The 24,145-nt window shown below is 41.3% G+C and overlaps 1 protein-coding gene across 18 annotated transcripts in view; it reads right to left on the bottom strand.

The window, feature by feature from the left end:
- Positions 1-24,145, bottom strand: part of PARD3 (par-3 family cell polarity regulator) — a 625,594-nt gene that overhangs the window by 334,727 nt on the left and 266,722 nt on the right. For all 18 annotated transcript variants that reach the window (XM_068560845.1, XM_068560771.1, XM_068560818.1 and 15 more), the window contains exon 4: positions 7,773-7,951. In XM_068560845.1, coding sequence (XP_068416946.1) covers positions 7,773-7,951 — 179 coding nt within the window. The remainder of the gene's footprint in view (positions 1-7,772; positions 7,952-24,145) is intronic.

The following is a 24,145-nucleotide window of genomic DNA, read 5'->3' as shown; positions in this document are numbered from 1 at the left end:
TTAGGTGAATTATTTAAACTCTCTCAGGCTCTACCTCCTCATCAATAAACTGGGAATGGCCACACTACTTACACTTCAGAAGGCGATTAAATGAGATACAACACATAACACACCCAGCAAGAAGCAAGTACTCAGATCAACTTGGCTATCATTACACGAAAATACCAAAACCTCAGAAACAGTACAGTTTGGAGATGGGACAGATGGAAACCATTTCTATCCCCACCCTGTAAAAACCGTTGCCCCAAAGGCAGTCCAGCACATCATGGCACCTAGAACACATGCAAATTAAAACAGAGCTGCCCCAGCGGCTGGGACGCAAACACCAGGTACCGCAGTCCAGCACCTCACTAGGCTCTTCTCTTTAATAACAGGACGTGACTTCATGACCCGAAGTAGGTATGTTTATAAGCTAAAGTATTAAAAATTAAAAATAGACACCAACTTAGAAAGATGAAATGAGGCCAAAATATTTTCAAGTGTCTAAAGAATACGTGAATTTTTGTTCAATATAATTTAATCAGTGCCAGTTCCTGGTCTCCTCTCCCAAATCAAGAAAAACGGGTATAACATCTTCATTTCCCTCTGTATGATATGCAACTTTGAGGGTGCTCAACGAGGATTCTGAAATTGCTTTGGATTTATATTCCTGGAACGGTTTGTGAACTCTAAAAATATCATACCCAGGCTTAAACATTTTCTCAATAGCACCTTAGGATTTCATAACTTGGAACACAAATTATAATATTTAAAGTATGTGAAAGGGGATTATATTCCTAAATGTGACACAGAAATAGATGAGTCTCGGTTATTAACAGCTCAGGCTAGGGCACCTTGGCACTTGAGGTTAGTCTATTTTAAAAATGAGTAGAACCGGGGCTTCTCTGGTGGCGCAGTGGTTGGGAATCTGCCTGTCAATGCAGGGGACACGGGTTCAAGCCCTGGTCTGGGAGGATCTCACATGCCACGGAGCAACTGGGCCCGTGAGCCACAACTACTGAGCCTGCGCGTCTGGAGCCTGTGCTCCGCAACAAGAGAGGCCGCGATGGTGAGAGGCCCGCGCACCGCGATGAAGAGTGGCCCCCGCTCGCCGCAACTAGAGAAAGCCCTCGCACAGAAACGAAGACCCAACACAGCTAAAAATAAATAAATAAATAAATAAATCTATAAAAAAAAAAAACCAGGCTCTAAACTGAATCACAATAGAAACGCTCCCTTCCAATGTGATCAGATCAGGAACAAGGTCAATCAAAATAGAGCAAAAAGGATACACTAAATTAAAAAAAAAAAAAAAAAAATGAGTAGAACCATCACTTACTGAACAAAAATGCAGTGCATTCAAATTAAGATCTTTTAATATGCAAAACAGAAGGGTGAAATTTATAGTTTTAGAGGCCTTTTACAGGAAGTACAAATGTTGTAGCAAGATAGCCTAAGACCTGGGTCTCAGCTGGATTTCCCTTGAAGCAAATACCCCAGAAAATTAAACATAGCTATAGGGCTCTCGCAAAGGAAACGTAGTTTTAAAAAACTTCTTAGCCCATCCTTTGAGGTTTTAGATGGTTATTGTAACTAGCTGGCAGCTATGGTTGGCCCATAAATAACCAAAGGATAGACAACTTTTTTTTAATAGCCAGCTGGTCAAATGGACTAATTCAAAAATAAAAAATTTACCAATATGACTCACCTCCCACATTAGAAAGAAAAAATGAGAAGAAGCAGACTAAGAAGCCAAAGGTTTGAGAAGAGGATGAGAAAGCAAAAAATAGGTAAATTTAGAATATCACTTTATTTATTTTTTAATGTCTGTACTTAATTACTTGATCAAGATTATAAGCTTTTACAAAGGTCCTGCATAAAAAGAAAAGTTCTCATTTTTTTTTTAAATTCTAAAGAGAGCAAATATCCATTTCTTTTTTTTTTTTTAATTGAGGCATAGTTGATTTACAGTGTTGTGTTAGTTTCAGGTGTACAGCAAAGTAATTCAGTTATATATATAACATATATAGAATATCATTTTACAATGAATGAACAAACGAATGAATGAATGAGCCAGTAAGCAGCTATTTTAAAGAGCCACGTGGAGCAGGATTCAAATGTCATTGCTATTGCATTGTCTGTGTATCAACTGCAAAGGTTTTCTTGCTCTCAGTAAAACAGGGAGCAGACATTTTCTGGAGGTTTCTTGTGCCTGATTGGTGACCCTAATGCTGGGAATTCAGTGTCCTGACCTTACATATTCAAATGCACTTGAACTAAGATTGGAGGGGAGGGGGGATGCACCAAGTAACAGTAAACAGAAACAGTGCTTTTGTCATAGCTTCTATCTAGAAATAGATTTCCTGTTCTAGTCTTGTATTGATAAGATAGGATCCATTATCTCAATGGGGTGTTGTAATACTTTTAAAAAAAAACTGAAAAAAAAAATTAATCGCTTTTCATTTAAAAATTTGAGCTAAGAGTGAAAAGAAGTGAAGTGTCACAAAACCAAATATGCTAAATGTTCCAGATTCTATTCTAAGATAGAAAAATTAGCCCAAACGAAGACATATCAAAATAACGATTATATTCCTATTTGCCATCTCTTGACAGACAAAGATACCTTCCGCTTCCCGCTGGACCCAAGTTCTTTAAAAAAGACTGTGCCCAGGAATGAACAGAGAAGCTTTAAATAAAAACACACAAACGTCCTGAAATGGGTAAATGAATCTATTGGTATAAGTGTGTTTCATCTTTTAAAAGTCCACAGGTAATTCTGATACACAGCCAAATGGAACTATTAAACTATTCAATAAGACAGTAAGTCCTGGAACTCAGAAACAGTACCAGTTGCTTCTTGGTGCTCTGCATCCTACCCCTCATCCCCCAGCCCACCCCATCTAGGACTTCTCACAGAGCTCTTTATACATCATAAGTACTTTTCACTTTATTATTCATGAATTTATGGGAAGCAATTATCAACAGCTTTAAAAATGTTTGTTTCCTTGGTCAAATAAGTCTACTTAAGGAATCAGCTCTAAGAAAATAATCAGAGATGTCAACATAAATTGGTATATAAGGATATTCTCTGAAGGGTACTTCTAAAGGTTACTTATAAGAACAAAAAAAAAAAAAAAAGAAAAAAAAGGCTAAAGTATAAATATGTTAAGCAACAAGAAAAATCACCAAATAAAGTTAATAAACAACTCCAGAAAATCATTACCCTAATAGAACCTTGTGCGAAGTATCGATACTTACAAGACAAAGGAAAATGCTCTTGGTATAACACAGATTAGGGAAAAAGGCAGGAAGTTAAACTGTACTGATTGGATGACTCCCCATTGGTACCAAGAACAGCCACCATCTGTGTAGAGCTATACTATGCTCCACAGAAGTCCTCAAACTCATACACCAAATGTCAACACTCATCATCAAGACCCCAAATTACTTATCTGCTTCTTTCTATGTTTCATTACTTTAGAAAATGCAAAGAGCAAGAAATACTATTATCGGGGGGAAAAAAAAAACTGTTTGGGGACTCAAAATATACCACAAGAAGGATTTGTAAAAATCATTTTCTAAAGTTAGAAGGAAGATCTCACATTGCTTTGAATGTAATGGAAAGAGAGGTGACAAAGACATAATTAAGACAGCACCTCTTCCAAGAGTTTGCATGCATCAGGGGTATTGGAAAGATATCAAATGTGACAAGCAACTAAATCAAACAGAAATAATAAACCCAGAGGGTCAGAAACATCCAGAGATGTTCTTAAACATCTCTTTAAGAAATGGGAAATAAAAATTTTTTAACCTAATGACGCCAAGGCAATATGTTCTCTTACCACTTTCCTCCCCTTCCCTGATCAGGTAAGAATCTCTCTTGGAAACTAGTCAAAATATGATTTTATGCTAATTCTACCTATGTTAGTTGGGGGGTAATATAACTTAGAAAAACAACACCTCTTATTATTTACGGGAAGGAACAACAGCTTACAACCACTGCCCAACGAACAGAACAGAGACCTGATTCCTAAAACCTCATGGCAGACTGATTCTGATAAGTGCCTCATTACAGTGGAATGAATCAAACCCTGCCCACATCCTTGGTGGCCTCTTCATTCACAGGGACACGGACCTAGTAAGGATGGCTAAAGAGTTGGCAAAACGACTTGAGAATTCACACTGACTGAAATACTCTTTCTCAAGATGAAGTATTAATATGCACACACAAAATCTCAAATGAAAATACATCTTCCAGCAAGATACTTTCCACACAAATTGTGAGCAAAATGGTCTCTAAGAGTTGAAAAGGGCAGTCAGCCACCAAGAGCTGGGTAACAGGAATAAGCCAATGTTCCAAAGAACTTTGAAAAAAAGCCAAGATTCTCTTCCCCTCTATGCCTCACGGCCAGATAAAACTATGACAGAATTTAAGAAATCCAGAAGCCCGTGACACCCTTGGTCTCTTGGAGCCCTCACCTGGCTTAGTATCATCAAAATCTGTGAACTTTGCCCTCTAAACTCGACAGTGGGATGAAACAGTATCACTGTTTTAACTGCGAAGACTCCACCTCTCATCTGTGGTTTTGAACCACAAGGGAGAGTTCAACGTGGCCGTGTTCTCACACACGAGAAAGGAACTGCCGGGTTCAGAAATAAGAGATTTTAACTGACCGGTGACATTACACTAAAACTGTTTTTCTTATTTAACTCGGAAGAATAGAAGCTACTTACGTATGCAGATGAGTTATACAAGAACACCAACCTATATTAACCATTAGAGATCAATGAATCACAGGACTGTGAACTCTTAACTAATTGATTTCCGTGTTTTTATACAGAAAACCTAAACCTCTACATGCTGATAAGAATTTATAACATCTTGAAATTGCCCAGCATAGGTAAGCTCTCATGGACGCAACAGAAATAAATAAATTTAACACTGATAAGCAAGTATGCTTTCGTCCAAGCATCCTTTCTTAATATTGAAGACATTGGAAGTCGTTTTATAACTGAAAATAAGACAGCATTTATCAGACATATACCTGTTAAAAAAAAAAAAAACGGCTCAGACTAAAATACAAACAGCTTAAAAATCTAGACTAGGAAACTTAGTAAATAGGTATTCGAAAAGTAAAGCCAAAGATAATTCAAAAGACAAATTCATTACACATTGCCTTTTATGTGTGTCGTACGTGAATACGATTCCATCTAGTGATATGTGTGTGAATCGAGGCCTCTGCCATGGGAAAGTGTAGGCATCTGGCTACATTAAATACCACTCCCAACAGGGAAAAAGCTTGTTGGGTAAAGTAACCATTTTTAAAACAAAATTATATTCAAGTTTGTCTTACAGTGCTGATACTTATAATGTGAAAAAACATAGTATAAATGTCCAACAATAAGAGAATGATAAATAAAGTATACTCTACCCTGGAATGCTTGGCGTTCATTAAAACTATTTTCTAATAAAATTCACACCAGGGGAAATCCCTGTGAGATGAAAAAAATGTAGAAATAATCAGGATGCAAATATGTAGACAAAGAATGACTCCGACTTTGTGTGTGTGTGTGTGTGTGTTCACTAATATCTTAGTACTGGTTGTTGATGAGTTTGGAATTATGGATAATGTAATTTTGTTCTATTCTACTAGTTGCCCAATTTTTTACAATGATAGACACATGTTACTTAAAAGAGAACGAATGAGGGACTTCCCTGGCTCTCCAGTGGTTACGACTCCATGCTTCCACTGCAGGGGGCGCAGGTTCAATCTCTGGTTGAGGAACTAAGATCCCACATGCCACGTGGCACAGCCAAAAAATAAAACAAAATAAAAGAGAATGGCAGTGAGGTGGACATGGTTAACTGGCCATAAGCATCTCCATCCTCTCCAGGCAGCTTCCCTGGGCTGCAGAGCCTGGAAGGCTAAAGTCCGTTTCCCAGACACCCCTAGACATAAGGATCTGGAGCAAACTGCATTCTGCCCATTTGGATTCAACAGCCTGAGATTTTAATGATAATTGTGAAATAGGGGATTTTCTTGGGCTGTTATTAGTGGCAAGCCATGGAGATGACGGCATTTTCTAGGGTGTTCCTGGGTTCAGGCCCAGCTCCACAGGTGACAGGCGGCAAGGTGAGCACAGGTGGAGACAGTGCTAACGTCTACTGGGCCAACACAGGCAGCAGGACGCCAGGTCCTGCACCTCTGCCCCCTCCCCAGGCCAGCTAGACACGCTGTACTGCACTGTCCAGAAAGCCCTGGGGGCCCAGCCTATGGTCTGCTCTTCTAGCCCTTCCAATAATTTTCTGAAAAGCAAATTCTCAATATTAAGTCCTTTTATGTTTAAAATAGCTCCTGTGATTCTGTCTGCTGTAACTGAAGCGGACTCATACAGCCAAGATGTTGAATGAGTTAAAAAGAAAACTGTGATTACCTCAGTGACTTCTGACCCCCTATCCTTCAACTAAGCGAAAACCTTTTTCTAAAGTAATAAATTTTTTTAAACTACCAACTTGACTTGTTATATATTTGTGAATATCCATGGAAATCAGGTCTATTCCGAACACAAATTAAAGGTCACGAGGCCTATTCAGAAACCAGATTCTTTGAATAGTCTACTGCATGATAAAGCATTCTAAATTTTCAGGCTAATCTCAATGAGAAGAAGCTCATCACATATCTAATAAAATATAACAGAAGAGTTAAACCCCTCATCCAAAAAATCAGACTATAGTACATTGTATTTTCTTGGTAGATTCTTCTCAGTTTAAACTTACATATTCCCTTCTTTTTTTTTTTTTTTTCTTTACTTGAACTGGTATGAAGAAGAGTTTGTTGAAATGTGAAACTAAGATAAAAGAAATATTTAAAACAGGTATTTTGACACAGATGTAAAGGATAAATCAAGCAAATATCAAACTACATTGATTTTTACTATTAATATGTGATTAATATATTTCCACACTTCTCAATATGTATGGTGCTCAATTACTGGCTGCACTGAAAAATGTTTATTAATTCATTCAACATATGTGTGCTGAGAATCTATTTTATAGATTCAGCAGTGAAAATGACAAGCACAGCTTAAAGCTCATTGGGTAAAAGGTTAGAGGTATAACAGAATGGGATGGTACGGCTTCTGTAGGAATATATGACAAGGAGCATTAACACAAATTGGAAAAAGTAGACTAAATAGACTAAAATAAAGCTTATTTATTTAGACTAAATAAATTAGGTCATGGACAAATTAAATTTGGTCAAAGAAGAGAATATTATTAAGACTAGACAGTACACTTCCATTTCGTTTCAATTGAGTAGAGAGAGAAAATGACCATGGATGGCGCCCACTTTCATCCTTAATGGTTCACATGCTGTGATTTCTTTAATGTACCTCAGGGACCAACATGAATATGTGCTTATACATGCGCAAAAGATCCCTGTAAGGACATGCAAAAAGCTCATAATGGGGCTGCCCAGGAAGAGACATGGGGTGATCAGCAGACAAGTTAGGTCTTAGGAGAGGGACCTTAGGCGTACATACTTCTTGTTAAAAGGTTTCATTCTTCATCATAGGAACATATTATCCATTCCAAAAATGGATACATAAATAGATACACAATATATAGCAAGGATTTAATCAGAAAACTCAAGGGCAGTACAAAAGAAGAAGTTATCTGAACTTTGGTGTGAAGGTCACAGAGGACGTAGCAGGGACGCCATGGAAGCAAGGGCCTGGTCCACGGCTGACTCCCATTACTGGATAGAAAGAGGACACGATCTAGAAGCAGTTACCTTCCTGTCACAGGCTGCAGGGCTGCCGGCGGTGTTTTGTTTGAGGAAGCCAGCGGTTGTCGACCAGCGTGTGGGGTTTTTCCGTGAAGGTTCTTCAGAGGAGAAGTTATTATCACTGACAGACGTGGAGAGGCCAATTAAGGCTGGGTCACTGCTTCGTCGGACGTGAAGAGGCATATCTACAACACAAAACAGCGTTATTAAAGATAACCTAACGTCTGAAAACTACATGTTAGGGTAAAGGTAGTTAAATCAAAAGATTAAAGAATAGAATAACACCTTAAGGTGACAGTGGGCCAGCCTCGTAAATAGAAATTCCCTTAGTCCCTTTAAAGACCCCACTGCAAAAGAAATACGGTACCTCCAGGATACCTGGAGTGAGAAGGCCGGGCTGGTATCTGCACTTCACACTGGTTACCTGTGTGGCTCTGGGCAAGTGGCCTCCCTGTCCTCTGCCTGTGGTCCCTTCCTACACAAACGGCAATAAAACAGTACTTCTCTCCTAAGGGTACCGGGAGGACTGAATGAGCTAAAGTGCATAAGACAGTGTCTGACACACAGTGTGCACTCAATAGAGAGCGACAATAATCACCACTGCTGTTCTCATCATCCTGATATTGGTTTGGCTCGGCTATTAAAGAAGTCTGTTAAATAAAATATTACGTTTGTTCAATAAAGTATTATCAGAAAGTACAGAGCACAGACATGTTTCTTATCCTTAAGAAAACGGAAATCTTAAAAGTAGTACACCAGTACGCAGGTAGTGTCTGCCATATACTCACATACACAATTACATAAAAGATGGTGTTTTAGCAACTGTATTCCAATGAAAGAGCAGTGTGCTTGCAACCACTCCAGCAAAATCAACAACAAACCCAGGCTAAAATTTGTAATGGTAGCACTGAGAACATCCTAGCAGATGTGATCACCGTTACAGAAAAGAAACAGAACTACAAAACCAGAGAGAAGAATAAAGGCACATGAGTCTGTAGCACTGAGAATCAGAACCAAAAGCCCCACACATCAACAGAGTGAAAAGCATAATAAACATAAGACAAAAATTTTAGATGATATTACGCTTAGAGTAATCTGTTTTCAAAAACTAGGATACAAGTTAAATATTTATAAAAAGCCTCTAACAAAGCAGCTTTAGCAGTGAAGGAGTAAACTCATCATTTACCATGAGAAACGTTTTTGGAATATTGATGCATTTGCTCAGTGGTGTGGCTACGGAGATCCTTGAGGATATGAAACTAAAGATAGACTATTTACATACATTGAAGGTTCTATTTAAACCACTGTCAATCCAATGTGTTAAAGCAAATTAGAAACAACCAGAGAAAACAGAAGCATATGAATCATAATAATATTGCATTTAACATTTGCTTCCAATAAAGGATTTGATAACCAAGAAAGAGGCTGAATAACACTACCAGAGAAAAAAATATACTGAACATTTAATATTGTTGGTGGTTATCTTAACTTGCTGAGAGAAACACATACATGAAAATTATGGGGAAGAATAATTTTCAATTTTCAGTGTGTAAAAAGTGTGTGTAAAATCTTGTGACAGCTCTTGCTGCTTATAATTTGCACCAAAAAAATAAAACACAACAAAGAACTATACAGTCACTCTCAAAACAAGTTCACAAAAATATACATCTAAGGAACTATGTGTGTTAATAGTACAATGCTCTTACCATAAAAAAGTTCCCTCCCAATTAACAAAATTGTTCCCACATTCAAAAATCAAAAATGTAAGCAGAAAAGCAATAAAATGGTGAGGAAGAAGAATAAACTACTTCTGGGAAATAACAATAATGCTCCTTAGATATGGGCTCTGTTGCTTTCCAATTACAGGGTCGCTGATTACTTAGTTGTTAAGGAATTCTGTATACCTCAATTTCTGTGTGTGTGTGTGTGTGTGTGTGTGTGTGTGTGTGTGTTAAGTCTAAAAGAAGCACTATTAGTTCACAAAAGGCCTTTAAAAATGGTACAGAGGTAATGACTAAAAGCAGTACCCACAATAATAAAATAACCACATGAAAGTCCATTTCAACCCCCAAATAAATTCAGGGACTATACATTACACCAAATTCACTTGGACACAATAAAACAGCTTACTCAACTTGTTTCTGAAAATTTCCCCAAGAGAAACACATTGCAGACATGATTCAGATTAGATGAATAATTAGGATCATCATCTTCTGAAGGGACATGATCACTGTGTTAATCTGTTAGTCTGAAACAGACACAAATAATTAGCACTTTACCTCTTTGTATCTGTAACTCTCAAAATTCTAGGTGCAGGGAAAGAAAGAGGATTCGAGACCAGGGGGTTACAGCAGGGCTGCAGACCCTTGGGTTGCACCTTCTGGGGAGATGCTGGGGCACAGCCCCCAGGCAGCATCTACATCAAACACACTGTAAAGGATGTCCCAGGAGACGTGCTACTAGGCAGCCCTTCCTACGAGTTGCTCACACATTCATTCCACTTCTTGTTTTCATTTTAGTGATAGCGATAAAAGAAATGAATATAAGGACAGTCTGGATCTTTCATTTGCACCATCCTCTAACTGAGTACCCCCATGCAGTTTCAGACCCCAAGGTTACAGTGGTGGTCACAGTCAAATTCAGGAAGGTGTCCTAGATCTGATTACCAGGCGAATGAGAAAAGAACAGAACTTATTTTAAAAAGTAAACAACGTGTTCTCAACAAAGGAACGCCAAGTGACATCATGATGATCTTGAAGTTAAGGTTTTCTTGCAATTGTTGAGCTGCAAGAACAGAGTATCAGAGTGCACATGGGCAGCAAAACTGGGTCCAAATATAAAGACCCTGTAACACACCACGTGTCCACGCCCATACTGCCTACGATTTAGACACAGTGTCTCACACTGATGGTGAAAATTTACAATTTTATTGGTTTATAATTTCTTCTTGGTTTTATGGTTGTGTGAAAATTATGTCATGTTCATCCAGTTTATACACACACACACACACACACACACACACACAGATTAAATAACATTAAGAAACCAGTGACTTGAAAGGATCTAAATCTTTTTTTGTTTTTAACATTAGTCCCAGTGGAGAAACATGCAACTTGCTTCACAGATGAGTAAGCGGAGGCTCGGAGAGGTGACAGGAGGAGCACAGGGACAGTTTCCTGTCCAGAACTTGAGGCGCCTGGGTCAGTGCTCCATCACCACCCAAATCATGAAATTAATCCTATTATTCAACCATTCATTGGAAAACAAACTCCACTTCTAGCTACTTGCAGATATAAACATTAGTCTCAATTTTGTAAAAGGGAAGAATTTTGTTGTTTTCACAGTAAAATTACTTACACCTAGAAATCAAACACTGATTTTAACTAATAGCATCATTAGATTTGGGAGAGTTAAAGAACTGTTACATCAGCCATACATACAGACTGAAACAACTGGAGTCCCAATTTCAAAAATGCTTAAATAGGAGAAGGAAAAAAAAAAACCTCTACTGGTTCAATAGAGGAAGTATGATGTATAAGATGATGTAGCATGCCCCAAGCGAGACCCACTTACACCGGTATTTCTCAACTCTGACCACAGGACCCTTTCACACACTCTAAAAACTACTGAGGACCCCAAAGAGGTTTTGTTTATGTGGGTTATAGCTAGGGATATTTACCATACTAGAAGTGAAATTGAAAAAAATTTTTAATATTTATTTATTCATTTTTAAGTTAACAATAATAAACCTATTACATGTTAACATAAACAACAGAATTTTATGAAAACAATTTTACAAAATAAAGCACATGTAGTGGGGTAGCAGCACTGTTTCACATTTTGCTCGGTAGCAGACATCTGGGTTCTCACTGCTGCTTCTGCATTCAACCTGCTGCAATATGACCTAGTGTATGAAGAAAAAACGAGCTCCACAAATATTTAGCTGGGAGGGGAAATCAAATGTTAGTAATCTTTTCAGATAACTGTATATCTTCTTCTTTGATACCACACCAAAGCTTGAGAAATTAGTTTCTCAAAGGTTAGCTACAGTATGGAATGTAAACTTCCCATTCTTTGTTAACATTTGTCTGTCTTACACCTGGAACTGGATCTTTTACCTGTGACAAATTTTGTAACATTAGCTATTTGGAATATATTATTAATTGGGTTTTGCCAATCTTCTGAAGGTTGATATATTTCTTTACATCAGAAAGTCACATATGTGAACATCATTACCAATTCCATCAGAAAAATCATTAAGTACTGGGAAGTTGTCATACTCACAGTGGGATATAAGTTTTTCCAAAATCTAATTCTACTAGAAAGCTTGAATGTTATCTTTGGCAACAAATATTGTCAGTCGTTTGCCATGTAGTGACAGGCTCACTTCATCCATTTTCTAGAAACCCTGCCAGACACCAAAGTCTGAATAAGCACAGTTTTTCCAGCCTTCTTTCAAACAAAAATAGTGTTCCACTAAAAATGGTTACCTTAGCTTACAACTCAAACTATCACATGAAAGTTTTTCTCAATAAACCACTGATCTTCAATATGTACAAGTACTTTATGCCTACCGCCTATGCTGGCACACAAAATATTAAATTGTGTACTCAAGGGTCAGAATTTTTTAAAAGTCATCATTTTGCTGCTTCATCAAGAATAGTAGATAAAATGGCTTTTTTCCTTAAACTGCGGGTGTGTTGGGTGAAGGATACATTTGGTGCTACCATCTCACTTTGTGCCAAGGAGCCTGCCTCTTACCCATCAGCGTCTGGGCACCACTGGTGCACATGTCAACCCGGTGAACAACACAAAATGTTTCTGGAACACCATGAAAAGAGTTTTGCCTAACAGTCTCCCTGAAATAGCCTTATTGATGTGAAGGACCCATAGACCACACACATTAAGAACCACTGGCCTGAACGCATAATCCTGGCATGTTGGTTCACCTCATTGGATCTCAGTCTCCCCTTCTATAAAACCAGAGGCTGCACTAATGGGGACAGAAGATCCTTTTAATGCTAAAAATTGTGTGATTCCACATTGGATACACTTCTATACTAGTAATCATCCACCAAACCTCATCCTAACAGAACTTAAAACAATTTATGAAGATGTACTAGAAAAAAATAGAAAACCATTTCAATATAGTATCAACAGGAATTACCAGTTGCCTCTAAATAAGTGAAAGTATTACAAGCAGCAAAGGAGGAGGAAGATACACAGAGTTGTGGGTAACAGTGCAGAAGTAGTCACAACTGGCGTGAGGTATATGGATGAACCGAACTTGATTTTAAGGAAAGAGATTCTTCCAAAGGCCTGGTCTTATCAACAAAAAGAAGCACGAAACACAACTGCCTGATTCATCTGACAAGCTCCCCACCTCTCACTGTACTGATAAAGCATAATATTGCAGAAAGAATGCAATTTTGTCTTGGCCTCACAGAAATAAAATACAAATACGGCCTTTTTGCCTATAATTTGCTCCATATTTCTGGGGCTCACGGCCTATTTCAGCATTACTAATAATCTGATGTAATTTGTGTTCTTCAGAGCAATTAGAAATAATGGGAGCTTCTCATTTCAGGTAATTTGGTCATTATTATTACGATTCCTCACCCTCCATTTTAGGAAAATCCATGCCTTTCAAAACACGATAATAAAACTTTCTCTGCTCATAATCTTCTGAGTTATTTAATACATATATTTTCAAAGTATAGCCTCTGAAATATTAACAAGAAAATTCAAAGATGAGGATCTTCAATAATTAAGCTACTGGATGAAGCACATGGGGGTGGGCACGATGTCACCGCGTCCCGGACAGCTGTTTGATGTGTGCCTTCCTTTGAAGAGTGGATAAAACAGCAATAAACCCTCATCATAAGATCTCAAATTCTCTGTGGCACTAATGCACTGTAAATATTGATTTGCTTCTCTAGATTAGGTGCCTTTTAAATAAGTGTGAAAATGGAACATCTAATAATGAATTAGAACAAATACTAAAAGGGGAGATACATACATTTTTACCGGTTACACATTGCACCCCTACTCCTAATCAACTTTCCCAATGTTTCTCTTCTTTTATTCTTCAAGTGATTTTTAAATTATTTATCCGCTCAAGGCAATGAAGAAACCTTTTCCATAAGACAGGCAGCAGTCATCAAGGTATTTAACCAAATCTAAAAATAATACGTATGCAGTGACACAAGTTCTATTAGAACATACGATGCAAACGGCATAATTACTCTTCATGCAAAATGAAGACCGTCTCCCCCATCTTTGGGGCAATTATACATTTCCTAAAGACACATCTCACAGTGAGAAGGACCAAGTTATTAACACATGCCACGGGGAGAAAAACCTGGCATCAGGATTGCAAAGTCCACCTTCCAATATAAGTTGCCCCTTCTTGTAAAGGTATTTATCAGTATTTCACTTACTGAGATAAAATCCTTGGAAGAAATCTAGGGAAGGCAAGGCAGGAAATAAGCTTGAAAAAACAATGAATGACTCAGAGAGAAGGATATAAAATGACTTTATCACCCTGTTATTATATAGATATTATATATATATATACACGCAATAAATAAAGAATACTATAGTTGAAAGGCGCCTCAGAGATAAATTGAAATATCACATTTACAGATAAGTGCACTGAGGCCTGGATAGAGACTGTAGGGCTGGGTCAAAGGTCACACTGCTCCTCTGTGACCCAGCTGTCCCTGGAGCGCCTGTCAATAGACTCCTCATCCGTGCCGTTTGGAGCTGACCGCACTGCTGTCCAGGAAGAACTAAGACGTGTCAAAGCCACAATATGCTTACACTTCACTAGAGATAACAGGTGATTGCTTGGAAAGATTGAGTTTAAAACCCACTTCTATAGATAAGAGGATGCGTTCACTGGTCCCACTGAATCTTAGACACATATGAGGAGGAAAAAGAGAGAAAAGAGAGCCAAGGGGAAAATATACATGCAATGTTCTAATGTCATATGAATGTTTACAAAATAAAACCAAGAGTTTTTCTGAGGCATACGAAACTGGCATCATTAGAATTCTCATGCTGAAACCGATAACACGACCACCCCGATCAGGAGCCCTCCAACTGCTCATATGAGTACAAGTAAAAGTAGGCATATGTGAATAAGATCAGCGGGTTGTTTCAGTGCTGCTGTGACCTAATACTACAGTGCTTCAAAATCTTACCAGTAAGGGAAATATACACAGGAGCCCTCTCTATTCTTTCTTACAACTGCATGTGATTCTACAGTTATCTCAATTTAAAAGAGTAAATAAAAGCCCTCCTAAGAATTAAACAGAAGGTCCCAGGCGAGATGTCTCGAGGTCAAGGCCTGCAGCCACCAGGACTGATGGCATCTCTCTAACCCCGTCTCCTAGAAGTCTCCTCCCGCCGCACCCGTCCTGGCGCCTTGCTGGCTCCTCCAATATGCTCCACGCTCGGGTGCCTCCGTGCCTCCCCCCGACCCCACCGCAAGGAGCCTCTGGCCTCCACCCACCCCCGTTCTCACTGCCCAGGGTCCTATGCCCCGTGGCTGCTCCTCGAAGGGCGCCAACTCCTCAAATCCATCCAATCCAGCAGCAGACGGCTGACTCGGAAAGGGGCAAATAAGGAAAGTTTAAAGGAAGGACAAACATACGACAGGTTTAAGGAAAAGCAGCCGGGGATGCAGTACCCAAGAGACAAGGGGAGCGGAGGTTCTCACTGCAGGACACAGCCACCAGCACAGCACAGCCGGGCAGGGCTCCCGTTCCTCTCCATCAGCGCCCGGCCATCGGTGCGTCCCCCGCCTAACCAGGCCGCACGAGAAAGCCTGGAGCCCGCGGACACTCCGAGAGGGGTCGGCCCTTCCCCCGCCGGCAGCAGCGCGGACAGCGGGCCTGCAGGAGCTCAGGACGCCAGTGGGATTCCTCTGCCCCTTTCTCCCACTCCACTTTGCTCCTCCTCCTAACAGCATCAGCCCCTTAAGGCTGCACCTGGAGGACAGGTCTTCACGTTATCATTGCAAACGCCCCGCCTCCCTTCCTGCACGCATGCGCACATGCCCCCAAAGTGGGAGCCTACATTTTTCTTAGTTAGATACCTCAGTCAGTGGGACTTCCCCGTGGTTAAGAATCCCCCTGCCAATGTAGGAGACACGGGTTCAAGCCCCGGTCCGGGAAGATCCCACATGCCCGCGGAGCAACTAAGCCGGTGCGCCACAACTACTGAGCCTGCACTCTAGAGCCTGCGAGCCACAACTACTGAACCTGCGTGCCACAACTACTGAAGCCCATGCGCCTAGAGCCCGTGCTCCGCAACAAGAGAAGCCACCGCAATGCGAAGCCCACGCACTGCAACGAAGAGTAGCCCCCGCTCGCCGCAACTAGAGAAAGCCCGCGTGCAGCAACAAAGACCCAACGCAGCCAAAAATTAATTAATTAATTTTAAAAAAAAAAAGATACATCAGTCAGCAACAAAAAAACTTCCTAACCGTTAAAGATTTCATTCGGGGGTTGCTATCCTGTCGTCCCTGAGGGTAGGAGAGAGTGGTTCTGGTCTGGCTGCAGAGGTGGAAAGCCTTTCGTGGTTACCTCCCTGCCTCCTGTGGGAGGGGAGGGCTGGCCTGAGGCCATTATGGGAGTGACCAGGGGCTTATAAAAATGTGCACTGGCTACTAAATCCGGACATAAAAACTCAGTGTCCCCAAATCCTTTGCTAAGACAGAACTTGGGACAGGGTGGGTGCTGTCAGGGTCCTGAGCTCCCTCCGGGCCCATGGGGAACACCCAGGAAGCCCCAAGAGCAGAGAAAACAGTGCTTCCAAGGGCTACCTTGGCCCTTTCACTGATTTGGGGTCCCCTTTCTGTTCTGCTGTGGCAGGTGTGACGTCAACACGCACTTGCCAACATCTACTAGACACAGCTCTCCTAGAGAGTCTACAGAATAATGAATACAGGGCCAAGGGTCCTTCGAGAGTTGTGTATTGTGGAAAAATCACTCCAAGTGAATCCCACTCTGACCATTCAAATACTCGAGCAGACCCCCACCTGCCCGGCGAGGGCTGAGGACAGGTAACACCGGGTGTGAGTGGAAGGAAGGAGGCGAGGGTAAGAAGAGGAATGACACCCCAGGGTGCCGACGAAACTCACCACAGGGCGGGGAGCGGCACAGCCACGTGAACGGGGTGGGGGGGGGGCACGGGAGAGTTTCTCTAGGACAAGCCTGTGGGAAACTTTGGCTGCCAATTTTTGTATTTTCAGAAAAATACCTTAAGAGAGCAAGGAGGGGATTGAAGCTGAGAACACAAGAGAGTGAGCGGGAGCACGAACGGGGGAGCCGGGAGCAGGTAGGAGCTACTCCCGAGCTCTTCTTAGAAAATGAACGAAATACTCGGAGAAAGAACAGGAAAAGGCGGGGGGACTTCTGTGTTACTGCGAGTGGTGATGCTTTCCCTCCCAGATGTGTGCTGAGCCCGGCACGTGCCCTCTATTTCCAGGGACAGTCGCCCCAGCTGGAGGGCGAGGACGGCGAGTGTCAAGTCCGGCTCTGTCTTCCTCACTGCCTGATCCCAGGACCCAGAGCGGCCCCTGGAAGAGAAAGTACCCGATTCCTGTTGTGCGCGGCAGCTGTGCTGTGAGACCACTACTTAACATTCCCAGAATTCGGAAATACTGAAGCACTGGTCCAGGAGGGGCCACAGGTAAGGTCGGAGCCTCTGCTCCCAGCAATTTCATCAACCCATCCATGAATGGCCGTGTTTTACAGGTGTTTCTGTTTAAAGACACCTCATTTCATAGATATTGTTGATTCATGAACAGGAAACTCACAGCCAACAGGACTAAATCTCATGCCTGATTGAAGATGAACTAACATGTGTATTTTCTCCATAAGGCACATCACAGACTTATTGTACTTAGGAGCACAAAACAGCATTTTATGTTCGGGGGTCATTTTGAGCAGCAAAATCACCAACCAAAAGCACAAAAACGTGAAAAACATGGCACCCAACAGACCATGAAAGGGACCTTGTTTACAGTATGAGCGCTGAAAAAGAGGCAGAAGGTCCTTGCTCACCATCAACTGGGGACACGTGCGACTGGATTCAACAATATTTGTGGGAACCTCCACAAAGACTGAGGTCCAACTGTACCTTCTCCCATAAATATTTGTCAAATGAATAATCGACTCAGAAACCTTTAAAAGAGAACCACCCCCACTTCCTCCAGGTTCCTCCCCAGATACTGCTCTCTGGCTTCTTTCCTTGACAAGCAATCTCGGAGGAAGAAGAGCTGACTGCTTCATCCCTCCCTTTTCCTTTAACCCACTATTATGTGGTTTCCTCCCCACCAGCCCACCAATACAGGACCAGAAACCTCCCTCTCTTTATCAGCGGGTACTTTTGAGCACCAGTCTCTGGGGAGCTCAGGGTGTGGCACAGACATGGCCTCTGCCTTCGTGGAGGCTGCAGCACGGTGGAAAAGGCAGACGAATCACCCAGCCCCGTGCAGTGTGATCATGGTGCTTCAGGAGAAATACCAAGAGCCACCAGAACACCTAAGGGGGGACCTTTCCAAGAGCATCCTCGAAGACTTCACGACAGAAGGGATGGCTAAATTTTCCCTGCTGTCCTTTCACACTCTTGGTGTCTCCTCTCTTAGGAAGCCCTGACCACTTCTACAAGGGGCTCCTTTTATGGCCTGATCCCACCGGCGTATCTGCCGCGCTGTCATCCTGAGTTTGGGGATCCGCCTCCCCTGAGTGCACAGCTCCTAGAGAATAACACTGCACTTGTCACCGTCACACTCCCCAGGGGGTCACCCTGAACAAGTGCCGAGCCATCGAAGAAGTGAATGAATAAGACATCAGTGCTGAAGGTTTGGGTTTGTGTGTTTTGGGTTTTGTTTGGTTGTGGTGATGGTGGTGTTTGGCCAGTGGGATGGACAGAAAGGAAGAAAACATGCAGCCAGAGAAAAGTGCAGGGGCAGAGAGGCCAGACGCTTAAAGTCTACAGAACTTAAAGGACTGCAAGCAATTCCGTGTGGCTAAAGTGTAGAGTTAAATAAAGAAGTGATGTAGAAAGTGAATGCCAGGGAGGGAGGCCCGGATGAGCCAAGCAGGGTCTTGTAAGTCAGAAATTCTCACACTTTAATGTGTACACAACGCGCCAGGGGATCTTGTTAAGTCGATTCCATAGATCTCGGGTCACGGAAGATGAAATTCAGCCTTTCTAGCGTCCACCACCACACTTCAGGATTCCATGTAGCAGGACTGCACTATGCTAAAACTTTCTTGAGCTGTGCTAAAGACTTCTGGTGCACTCTCATCAGCTCGTGTGTGCCTTCCCTCCAGCCCGGCCATCTGGATGCATCCCTTACAGAACACCCATAACACCTTTGCTAACCCACACGTCAGATGTCACGACTCAGAACGGTTGGTACGGTCGGGTCACAGGACATCAGATTAAGCCCTGGCACCTACCCCCGTGATCTGAGTAGCACCTCTCCACCCTACGCTCAGATCCAGCTGGAACGCTCTGAAGTGACCCGAGGCCACATACTCCTCCAGACCTCGTCCTTCCCTCCCCATTCTACCCCATCTTCACCACTCTAAGGTCAGCCTGGAGGGTACCACCTTCTCTAAGGAGTCCCCATGGTTCCGAAAGCATAAGTGACACCACTCCTTATGTTAATTTCACTGATTAGAACCAGTACTCTCTCGCCCGTCTCCCTCATTAATCCTAGAGGTTCCACGCCAGCAAATGTTTGCTACAATGTTGTTGTATAAATAAAAGAGATGAACGAATGTGACTATCCATCCATCTCCATCCTTTTCACATTGATTGTCTCAAGTATTATAAGGGCAATCTTTTTAGCAAAGAAAAAACAATTACAGATATTAGATGGCCAGAGGAGACCAAAAAAAAAAGGGGGGGGGGTGGTTTCTCCTGGGAGAAGCTCAAAGAATTGTTAATGGACATATTGGTGATAAACTCTCTCTGGCCAAGAATCTCAATAACATTCTACTCATTTTTTATTATTAACTTTGCGCTATTGTTCTTCACGCAGTGTGCTCTCCGAAGAGAGTATTTGAGTACAAGCAAATCTAAATTAATTCTTCACATAAAATTTTATATGTTTATCCATATCAAATCCTTTATATCACTTTCACTGTACCAATTTAGTTCAACAATCATGTAAATTAAGTTTTGAAATTATAAACTTCATCTGACAGGTCATTTGTCTTTCAAAATTGTTGACTATTGATTGCATTGGAGATATTCTCTAAATGCTCAATGCCCTTTCTCCTTTGACATTTGTCTTCTATTATTTTATTAAGGATTCAAGTACTTCAGTAACTGTCAAGTTAACTTTTGATTAGCATTATTCTCCCGTTCCTTTATTATTTTAACCTTTATTTCATAATACTATACGAAAGCATAATATTTTTCTCCTAACTGGGGACCAGCTTTTCCCTAATTTCATGAGCCAATTTTCTGTTACATAAGGATGTGCATCTGAAGGTCCTCTACTGTACTAGACTTTATAATTATTTCACTAGCACATTAAACATCATCAACTACTTCACAATTGCAAGGCCTTTCTTAGCTCTCAGGTGTTAAACTTCCACTAGAGTCTCTACACTTCATTTTCCTCATATATAGACTCTTCATCTTGAACTTGAATCTTCATGGTGCTAAAAGCTATACAAGAATGTATCAGGACTTCCCTGGTGGCACAGTGGTTAAGAATCCGCCTGCCAATGCAGGGGACACGGGTTCGAGCCCTGGTCCGGGAAGATCCCACATGCCGCAGAGCAACTAAGCCCGTGCGCCACCACTACTGACCTGTGCTCTAGAGCCCGTGAGCCACAACTACTAAGCCCGCGTGCCACAACTACTGAAGCCCACGCGCCTAGAGCCTGTGCTCTGCAACAAGAGAAGCCACCGCAATGAGAAGCCCACACACCGCAATGAAGAGTAGCCTCTGCTCACCGTAACTAGAGAAAGCCCGTGCAGCAACAAAGACCCAACGCAGCCAAAAATAAAAATAAATAAATAAATTAAAAAAAAAAAAAAAGAATGTATCAGAAGTCATTCACTCAATACAAATATCTACTGAGCACCTACTGTGTGCCAGGCACTCTTCTAGTTGCTGCCATTATGTGATCCCTGAAGGACTGTACATCCCGGTGATTAGATCACCAGAGAGATCCCTTGTACATTTCCCTCACTGAGAGGATGAGAACAATGGATAAACAAATAAGTGCAGATGATGTCACAAGGTGATCAGTACCGTAAAGTAAAACGAAGCCGAGGAAGACATCGGGGCTGCAGAAAGTGGAGAAATGCTAGTTTATCCCGGGGAAGTCTGACGGCGGCATGCGAAAGCATTTGAATAGCTCATTATCCACTTTCCCGTCCTGAGTGTTCCAGTTTCAAATTAATTCCTTGTACACCCTGGCTATTCATAAAGCCATTTGGCCCTGGCTGCTACAAGGCGGCAATAAGACTGGATGGTTCTGAAACATATGGCCGCATGTCTGTTTGTGTTACCTTCAAAGTGCAGAGGTCTCTCATAGCTAATCTAATCCATTCCTCCTTCTCCTTGAGGAAAGAGTCATGTAAAGCAAATACGTCCTGATCATTTATAACAAGCCAATTAAGTCTGTAATCACTAACATTCGTTGATCATTTACTATGGGTCATGCATGTGCTAAGAACCTTATTGCATTAATTGATCATCTCCTCAGAACAAGGCTACAAAACAGGTTACATTATTACTCCCATCTTATAGGTAGGGAAACTGGTGTTACAGGGTTAAGATATCTTGGCTGAAGTTAACCTATCAGTAAGTGGTGGAGACAAATCCAAGCCTTGATAGTCAGGCCACAGAGAGAATGCCCCTCTCCAGGAAGCATGGAATCCTGCAACACCAAGAACGGAAAGATCAGTCAGCACTCTGAGTTATTCACAACTTCCTCACCAACCTCTACCACCATGGTCTCACCCGAGGTAGGACAGCAGCAAATGCATGTGAGCTGCACTCACTCACTCACACCGAACCTCAGAGCTGCAGAAAAATCACTGTCACTGAGCCAATGGCTCACCTGATGTTTGGATCTTTGTGATCCTTTCCACAGGTGAAAAGAAAGGTCATGAAAGAACTTCAGAATGAGACAGGTTCCCTTTAGCTAGGACTGGCAAACAAATGATGCTTTTAACTTCATCACAATTCATTTTATTCTTAGGGGATTTGTGGGGAGGAATGAGGAGTGGCACAGTGAAGGGGGGAACCTCATGGAGAATATGTGTGTGTGTGTGTGTGCACGTGTGTGTAAAACTAAACACTTCATACTTCATATCTACGTAGGGAACGTTTATCTGGATTAACAGGTTCAGTCTGTATGTTCACAGTATGTCACTACAATCTTGTGAAACAGGCTATATATTCACCAAAAGAGTCTTTTCAGTCAAGTACATACTCAATTTAGGATAATAATGCCTGGAATACACTAAGCACTCAATAAGGGCCAACTTTCTTTCTCTCACCTGCAGCCCTCCTTTATCTGACCTTAGTAAAAGGTCAGAAATCCAGGTCAGTACTAAGGTTTTCCCGCCCCCACCTTGCACTTGTTCGCACATTCTTTGAGTTACATCCGTGGCTCCAAATCTTCACTAGTTATTAAAATGATCTGGGACTATACTGGAAAATGCTGATTCCTGGGCCCCCACCCAGAAATCCTGAAATTTGGGTCTAGGATGAGTCTCGGGCGTTATTTTTACAAGCTCTCCAGGCAACTGTAATTGCAGCCAAGGCGGGGAATCACTGCTCTAGGCTGGAGAGCACTGCACATACATCCTAAGATATCTTGTTAAAAACACAGATTCTGATTCAGCAGGTCCAGGGTGGGGCCTGAGAGACCGCATCTCTAACGAGTCCCCAGGTGGTGCCTTGGAGTAGCAAGGCCCCTATCTGTGCTGCCCAGTAAGTAGCCTCTAGCCACCCCGGCCACTTAAATCCCGTTCCTGGGTCTCCCCTGCCTCATTTCAAGGACTCAACAGCTACAGGGGGTTAGTGGCTACCACAGCGTGCAAAATACACGTCATTGAAATTTCTTTATATATAAACAATTTTGTCAGACACTGAATTTAGCTAAACAAAAATATAATTAAATAATCCTTGATTCTACACTCTCAGTTTTATTAACTTTTAATCACTAAGAAAGGATAAGACGTAAGGCAGTCCTGCTTCTTTTTAACTCTAATTCGAAAACGTTATATAGAGAGAACAATTTTTCAACTTATTTGATATAGGACAAATAACCTACATTTTCTAAGATCTCATTGGACTTTTTTATGTAATATTTTCATGTGTACATTTGCACATTTTGGGAATCATAATACATGTCCATGACTCCCCAAAGAAACAAAACAAATATTTACAGAAGAAATTTTTTATTAAAGTGCTATATTTGGAATGAACCCACTGTGACAATTCAAATCCTATTGCAAATCTGTATACAACATAGAAAATTCCAATAATAATCGGGGTGGGGGGGAGAATATTATTTTAAGAAAACCAAACAACTGCTTGGCTGCTTTTTAATTGAGTAGATAAAGCACTTTAATATAGATAAAACATTTCTAATATTTAAGAAGCACTTTTACAACTATAAAGCCACGAACTTTACCCATAACTCTGACAGCCTGACAAGCAAGCAAAGAGAATTCAACCCAGTAGTAGTTTCCTAGGCAACAAGCACAGATACGACCAGTGGAAAAAATGAAAAGAAGGAAAAGCATTGAAGCATTTCCAGTGGGCTTGAGAAATACATTTTAATTGTCAAAATGACACAAAGACAACAATATTGAAAATCATTTCACTGAAAATGATTCAAAGCAGAATGCCATTTTCATTATGGCAAACGAGGTGTGGAAAAATAGAAAAATTAGTTTCCTTTCCTTTGCTCTGAATTAAGTAGGGATGGTAATCAATCTTGTTTGATTTTACAAAATTTATCTACATTAGTGTAGATTTTTAATATGCCTCCTTACTTTTCTCCACAAATGTGACTATCTGCTGATTCAACGTACAAAAGAAGAGAGTCACCAGGATGACGGGGTAGCACAGGATACAGGGGGGCGTCTGGGCATCCTCTGTTACAAAGACATGCTCATACATGCTTCGGTCTTACTTCAAAAGTAAACCATACACTTCACAACACAGATTAAAATAGCACTGGGTTGTCCATATTCTCACCAGGCTTCTGCTTCCTCATCAATAACAAGAAGGGCTTGGATTCAAACTCAAAAACCTTTCTGGCTCTAACAGCTTTTGATTTTTAGAAATAAAGTATAGAAGGGCTCTTTTGTCTAAAGAC

The sequence above is a fragment of the Eschrichtius robustus genome, chromosome 1, assembly GCF_028021215.1.
Source record: "Eschrichtius robustus isolate mEscRob2 chromosome 1, mEscRob2.pri, whole genome shotgun sequence".
In the NCBI taxonomy this organism is placed as follows: Eukaryota; Metazoa; Chordata; class Mammalia; order Artiodactyla; family Eschrichtiidae; genus Eschrichtius; species Eschrichtius robustus.
Note: the sequence above shows the minus strand (reverse complement) of the source record. Positions and strands in the feature narration are given on the sequence as shown.